General features: G+C 47.1%; 1 protein-coding gene across 1 annotated transcript in view; it reads right to left on the bottom strand.

The window, feature by feature from the left end:
• Window positions 1-4,751: 4,751 nt before the first annotated feature.
• Window positions 4,752-7,631, bottom strand: part of LOC102497656 (PWWP domain-containing protein 2A) — a 4,172-nt gene continuing 1,292 nt past the window's right edge. The window contains exon 2 of the mRNA XM_027772006.1: window positions 4,752-7,626. Within this exon, the coding sequence (XP_027627807.1) occupies window positions 5,839-7,626 (1,788 nt within the window). The 3' untranslated portion in view covers window positions 4,752-5,838. The remainder of the gene's footprint in view (window positions 7,627-7,631) is intronic.

The raw sequence follows: 7,631 nt of genomic DNA, 5'->3' as shown, positions 1-7,631 counted from the left end.
TTTCCCTCTCACTGTCTCTGTCTCTCTCTCTTTCCCCCGCACGAATACATGCACCCTAAGGCAAAAACCTCTAAAAAAGAAAAAAAAAATAAAGAAAGAAAAAATGGGGACCAGCAGGTAGTGTAGTGGCTAAGACTCTGGATTCCCACATGGCTGACTGTGGTTCAAGTCCTGAACCTGGTGGCTTGAAAATCATGCCAGGTGAATATGCATGCATGCCGAAAATGCAGAGAGGAGAATGGAGAAGAAGGGATCACAGTGTAGCCATCCCTCCAGGGGAGGGGGGTGATTTCTCACTTTCCATCTCTGTCTCTCTGGTGAGTACATGCAAAAAAAAAACCTAAAAAAAAAAAAAAAAACCCAAAACAAACAAACAAAAAACTATGGCAAAGACCTAAATTAAAAAAAGTTTGCATAGATACGTGATTTCCTTGTCGCACCACATTTACTGTAGGACCGAATCAAAGATGTCGCGGGGCAGCATAGTTCATTGTAGGTGGACTCCGACACAGTGAGAAGAGGCCAGACAAGATAGGAGAGGGTGTGGAAAGGGAAATCTACACACGAACCAGGGAGAGAGGAAGAAAGCAGAGAGGAGGAGGCATAAGGGAGAAAGGAGTCAGGCGGGCTCGGTCTCTCCCCTCACCCCAAGAGTGTCCTCACCACCAGAGTCCCGTTTTTGCCAGTGGAGACCAGAAAGGCCTTTTCCAAGCACGTGCATTTCCAGGCCTCTCGCCATCCCAGGTGCCCTCCTCAGGGCCTCTTCTAGTTGGCTCCGCCTCTCACGATGGCGTGCACTTTCCTCCACGTGGCACTCAAGGCTCTTAGAAGCTGTCCCTCTCCCTCTGCAGACAATGTCCTCTCCAGCAGTTTTGTAGCCTTTGCCTGGGACTGGCATGTCACGTCTCCAAGCTTTCACATGGGCCGACAACGCTCTCTCCCTAGCTTCTCTGCCCCAAAGACTCCATCTGTTGTTTCGTTTCCATTTGTAATTTTTCTTTCTTCAGAGAGAGAGGGCCAGACAGGCACTCTCAACGGGGTCCTCACACTGTGATCCACTCCTAGTCTCAACCAGTGTAGATGGCCAATGTGCATGAGAGAGCCCTGCATGGTCCCAGGATGTAAACCCTGGACCTTTCCCTGGCGGGTTCAGCCACGCCACTGCTACACCAGGGCCTGCAGCATCTGCTTCTTAAATATTCAACGTGGGGGCCAGTAGGTGATGTAGTGGGTACGGAGCTGGACTCCCACACAGCCGGCCATGGTTCGAGTGCTGCACCTGGGGGCCTGAAATTCATGCCGGGCACGTGTGTGCGTGCCCAAGATTCCAGGAAGATAATGGAGGAGAAAGAATTGCAGTGTGATTATTCACCCCGGGATGGGGCGTGGTTACTCACTTTCCCTGTCTCTGTCTCTATTTCTCTTCAGATAGTGCACATACCGTATGGCAAAAACTGAAAAAAAAAAAAAAAAACAGGGGGAGGGGGAGCAGCAGGCAATATAGTGGTTAAGGTGCTGGACTCCCACATGGTTGATTGCAGTTCAAGTCCTGGACCCAGTGGCTACACCGGGCATGTGTGCGTGCGTGCCCAAAATTCCAAGAGGAGAATGGAGGAGAAGGGATTGTGGTGTGGCCATCCCACTCTGGCGGGGTGGTGGGGTGGGGTGGGGTGATTTCTCTCTGTCTCGCCCCGTCTGTCTGGCGAGCACATGTGCCCTATAGCAAAAATCTCTCCAAAAAAAAAAAGAAAAAAAGAAAAATTCAACTCAGACTGTATGCTCCCTGGGTGCCCAGAAACATGGCCCAGATAATCTGGATCTCTTTAACCAGTTCCTGCCCATTTCCTAAGTGCTCAGGTGCTGCCCTGACGGCTCATACCTGTGAGCTTCCTACAGAGGTCCACCCTCAGGTGACAGGAGGCTCCTTGGAGAAGGACAGATCGGTGTGGGGGCATGAAAGCTCCTTTCCTGGACCAGCTGCTGGCATGATGATGGAGGTGGCTGGATCCCACGTGGCCGCTGCACGGTTGAGTCCTGGACTGGTATGAAACTCACGCCAGGTGTATGTGCGTGCGTGCTCAAAATCCCAAGAGGAGAATGGAGGGGAAGGGATTGCAGCGTGACTGTCCCTCCCTTGGGGGTGATTTCTCGCTTTCCCTCTCTGTTGTCTCTCTCAGGCCAGCACAGGCAAAATTGAAAAAACAAAAACAAAAAAACCTTCCTCCCCCCCCTCCTTGCTTAGAACAGACTTCAGATGCATATCTGCCCCAGAGCTCCCCATGGGATCAGGCTAAGGCTGGACTTCTGAAACCAGCAGCCCCGCCTGGCTGCTCTCCCCACCCCTCCTCTCCCCACTTACCACTGCCCTCCAGCAGTAAGTCACTTGCGTGAGAACTCCTGTCCCAGGGTCTACTTTTAGAGAGGCTTACTTGGGACAAATGCCCCCCCACACACACACACACGCGCGCGCACACACACACACACACACACACACACCCCTCTGTGAGCACAGACAGCTGTGCCCGCTCTCTCCCACCCCGAGGGTGTGCACATGCGCACATGCCCACGCACGCCCACGCAGTTTGTTCCTCTCAAGTATCAGACTCAGAACACAGTGGATTGATTATGATTTATTTCTCCCCAAGGCAGAGATCAAGTCTTTACAAATCTTTTCTTTCCTCCATCCTAGAAAGGTTGAAGCCCACATCGTCCTGACTTGAAGTGCCCAGTGGAGAACATTTGCAAATGCTGCAGCTCCTAGGTTACTAAGGAAGCCTTGTGGTAGATTGGTCTAAGCTGTGTAGGAAAAAGAAAAAAAGAAAAATACCTAGTCCCTGTGGATCGTCATCCCGGAGCCAAGTCACTTGAACTCATCTTAAGGACCTTTCTGACTGATCGCTGTATGCATGATGTGTTGTTGCTTTAAATCAAAGACTTTATCAGAGATCAATGTTACATGGCATGCTTGAGCATTTAGCTCGGACTCTTCTTAAGATGAGAAATCATTTTCGTCCCTGCAGTCTACAAAGTGAAATGGACTTGGGACGATTTGAAATGGCAGACCACAGGTACCACGAAGCACAGCTGAAACTAAGCGACTATCACAGCCGAAGTGAAATAGCAGCACGGTTGGCCTCGATTTGAAATACTATCAAGTTTCAGTTTTTTTTTACGGAATGAAAGTCTGATGTATAATGAGGGCCACCTTTGACCATTTGTTGTGAGAAAAAAAAAAAAAACACCATATTATGTAGACACTGAAAAGCTATTCATTTGCCTTTCCATGATATATAACTTCGTGGTCCTTTTCATCACTTTACATAGATACAGAATTCTAAAGCTTAATTTAAAAGCTTCATGAGAGGGCCGGCCCTGTGGCTTAGTGGTTAAGGGAGTCAGATCCCACATGACGGACCACAGTTCAAATCCCAACCCCAGCCGCTTGAAAAACACGCTGGTCACGTGTGCATGTGTGCCCCAAATCCTGACAGGAGGGAGAAATGGAGAAGGGATGGCAATAAGACCATGCCCCACTGAGGGGTGTCTTTTCTCTCTCACGTTCTCTCTGGCAAGCACACACACCCTCCGACATGCAAACAAACAACAAGAATAAAATCTTAACTATACACTCCATCTGCAATTCCAGCATGCCTTGGGAGTGACCTAGTTCTAGAAGTGAGCCTGGAAAAGACTGCCAGTCCTCTATTCCTGACAGAACAAGGCTGACCCTGGCCCAAGCCTGAGAAATCCTGAGTAGCATTCCCCTCACCACCTACCATATTTGTCATCTAATTTAGCCCTTCCAGCTTACTGTAGTCCCTGACCTCTCTTTTCCCAATTTGATAATAGGTAATGATTTTGTGATCTGACCTTTTCCAAGAAGACGATTTGAGAACGCAGTCAAAACTTTTCAGTATTTTCAATATAATTAGGATCTGCGTTAAGTTCACTAGATGCAAGACTACCTACCTCTTCTTCTTGAGTTATAAAACAAACTATTAGGTTGTCAGAAAAGTTTTTTTCTATGCAAAAAACAAAAACAAAAACAAAAAATGCATCATGACTTTTCTGACAACCCAATATATCATGGTAAGTGTTCTAAAACTCACCCAGAACCTTTGGTTAATTCTGAGCTCAAGGTTATTAGGTAATTCTAAATCTGGATGGTGAGATTATGGAAAGTCTGAACATTTGAGCCAAGTTCTCTGTTATCTGTTGTACTGCTTCAGATGAATTTTGTGGGTTTTATTTTTTTGGTATTTTTTTCTTTTTTCTTTTCTTTTCTTTTTTTTTTAAAGAAGTAATCAATATGGATTATCTTTCTAGTTTAAAATACAAACCAGTATTGCTACTAAAAAATTCAGCTTTATTATTAAAAGTACACCATCTAATATAAAATTTCTTAAAAATGTAGTCCTAACAAATTCATCTGGTTTTCTCCATTCATTAAAAAACAAAAATGAGGGCCAGCATTTGGTGTGATGGTTAAGGCGCTGGACTCCCACATGGCCAACTGTGGTTTGAGTCCCAGACCCTGCAGCATGAAAACCACGCTGGGTGTGTGTGCGTGTATATGCGCATGCCCAAAATTCTGACAGGAGAGTGGAGGAGAAGGGATTATGCTGTGGTTATCCCCCTGAGGGGTGATTTGTCACTTTCCCTCTCTCTGTTTCTGTCTCTTCTCACTGGCAAGCACAAGTGCCCTATGGCAAAAAATCTTCAAATAAAACAAAACTGAAGGTTTTTCATAGTACATATTTACCAAAGTTCTCTAGTAATAAGAATTCATGCTCTATGCATAAAAAGTTTGATGCTGTCTTTACAGACCTCATCCCTGGGACCAAGTCCTACCTGGCTCCTGTGAGAATTTCTTGCACTTAGACAGAAGGAGATCCACATCAAAATTCAGATGTCACATTTTCTGAACTAGATAAAAGCCGTAAGGATAAACACAAAACGCAAAGTCTTTTCAGCTCAGTAAAATTAAGAACAAGCTCTTGGAGTGTACGTTTTCAACCCCAAGATCAACATTAGCCCAAGCATTTTGAACTGAAATTTGAAAGATAAAAATTAGTTATGAAAATGGGTACAAAATAGCAAATATTTGTGGCCTGTAGGTACATCTTACTATGTTCCAATAAGCAAATAATACATTCGAGATAACACAGCCCTACTTGATTTGAAAAACCCAAGAGCTCCAAATTTTGTCTGCTGGGTGAGGTGGGGACATTTTGCCCTCCTTTCAGCAAGATGCCATTTTTTGTTGTTTCTACAACACCCTGCAGGGAACACTGGCTTCAGTATATGTGATTATTACTTTTTCATAGGAGAGCTACTTCAGAAATACCTTGGTTCAAACCTGAACTGATTACCATAAACCCTGGAGAAAGCACAAAGTTTACATAGGAAAACTAAATCAACATTTCTGGAGCGTCCTGTGATTTTCTTTAAGGCCTGTTCAATTTGGATCAATAAGAATTTCACATTCAAAACAAACAAAACAAACTAACTAACTAACCTGTCAGTGATTTTTCATACATAAACTTCAAGTTAGTTCATGTATGAATATTTCACATCACCCCCGCCATCTCGTTGCCATAATTTATTACAATAGTTAGGTAGTTTTTCTTTATCTATATAAAATAATCCCCAACAACTTTTCTTTGGTTTGAATACAGCACAGTCTGTAAATGTAACATTGACTTCTTAGGGCAGCTTTGAAAAATCTCCATGTTCCTTCAAGACCATTCAGCTCGTGTGGTCTGTGTCATCGCGGTATGGGTCCCTGACACCAGCAGCCCGCTAACGTCTAGATGCTTTACTGTCCATGTTCACAGTTCACGCTGTCAACAGAGCCTGCACTTCTGGGGTCAGCTGTCTGGCAGCCTTGGCTGCCTCTGTGATAGCCTTGCGATACAGGCCCTTTCTCTTCTTATTAAAGCGGGACTGGAAGTTTTCTAAAAAGGGGAAGAGTTGCGAAAGAGCAAAGCAAGATGTTGTTGGAGATCCAAACCATGAAATATGGGCCTCCTGTCCGACTAAAAGGCCGTCATCCTTCTGGCTCACGGTTATAGTAAGAATACGGGCCGGCCACCAAGGGAAGCCATATATCTTGGCCCAAACAATGTCCCCTACACATATGGTCCTGCCATCTGGTGTGACACATTTAGAGACGTTTTTAGAAAAGACTTTCGTTTGCAAGGAATGACTGAGCCTTTTCTCTTCCTTTGAAGAGGAAGAAGTGGAAGGTGCGTGCACATTGCCTGGAGGAAAATCCAGGCTTTCAGAAGAGCTACACTCAGAGCTGGAAGATCTCAAAACATTTGAGCTATCCATGCTACCCACTAAAGCATTGGAAAAGTCAGATTTCTTTAGATTGGGGGTCACGGAAACAGAGATACTGCTTTTGCTGCCCCTTTTGCCCAGTGTCTGTGGTTCATCCTGCTCACCAGACACATGCGCTTCATTTGTGTCCTGAGCCTCTCCGGGGCCTGAGGGACTCTGATTTTCTGAAGGGGCCTCACCTGCTGGGCGGGTAGAGGTGCAACGAGACTGGGGCTCGGGTGCCATCTTACCAGTGTGCATGTCCTCAGATCCTGTCTTCAGAGGAGAGTCATTGTCTTCGTTCCTGTACCTCTGTGGTGTCGCTCGAACCTGGGGCGGAAGGGAAGCGGTCTTGGCATTCTGGCGGTGATGCTTCACATGGCCCTTGGGATGTGCATTCTTGGCTCCAGAGAGTTCCCCATGCTTCTTTTGTGCCTTGCCTTTGGCCTTGTTTGACACTTCCGGAGTTTTGGTGTCATCCGTCTTCTTGCTCTGGAGGACGGTTTGAGCACTCCACTGAGCTTTGGAGGGCTTCGCCTGAGCAGAAGCCCTGCCCCGGCTGGGAGCCGGATTGGACAGCTCCACCCCGACATTTCTTCCCTGGCTTTCATTTTGGTTTTTCCCATCCTCTTGGTGGTCAGTTTTCAGCTTTTTGTTCACAGTCGTCCCACTTTCGTTCCTCCTCTTTTTAGCTTCCCGTTTAGAAGAAGAGTCACTCGCGGGGCCGTTACCTTCGCTGATGTCCTTGTCGTCGGCAGCACTGTTTTTACATTTATCACACAGGACTCGCCTGGGGCGCAGTACAATCCCATCCATCAGGACAGAGCGTTCTTTCCGGTACAGTTTTCGTTTGGTTCGTCTGATTTTCCGAGGGGGCGGCTGAGGTATAACTTGGTTGTACGTGTCCCTGATAAACAGAGGGGGAGGATAAGGCGCTTCTTCATGAAAGAGAGGGGGTGGCTTGGAGAGCCACAGGCTTCTCTGCACGCTCAGCTCCGCAGACGGGACGGCAGTCCCGCTCACTTCGGCCTTGACGTCTGTCCCCTCTGGGAATGAATCACTTTGGAGCTGCGTGGCTCCCGGCTTCTCTTTGCAGTCCCTTGGGGGAATTACTGTCACAGGGATCCCATAAGGCCCAAACCTTTTGGACAGATCCATGAGGACCCCGGAGAAGAGCTTCTCCCCGAGGCGGAACGACACGACCAGCGTGTCCTCGATGATGTGGTCCAGCGTGACGCGCACCTCCGAGCCCCGGATCAGTTGCGACACTCCGGAGTCCCCGCCCGCCGCGGACAGCGGCGTCTGCG

This window comes from Tupaia chinensis, unplaced genomic scaffold (genome assembly GCF_000334495.1).
Source record: "Tupaia chinensis unplaced genomic scaffold, TupChi_1.0 Scaffold000248_1, whole genome shotgun sequence".
Classification (NCBI taxonomy): domain Eukaryota; kingdom Metazoa; phylum Chordata; class Mammalia; order Scandentia; family Tupaiidae; genus Tupaia; species Tupaia belangeri.
Note: the sequence above shows the minus strand (reverse complement) of the source record. Positions and strands in the feature narration are given on the sequence as shown.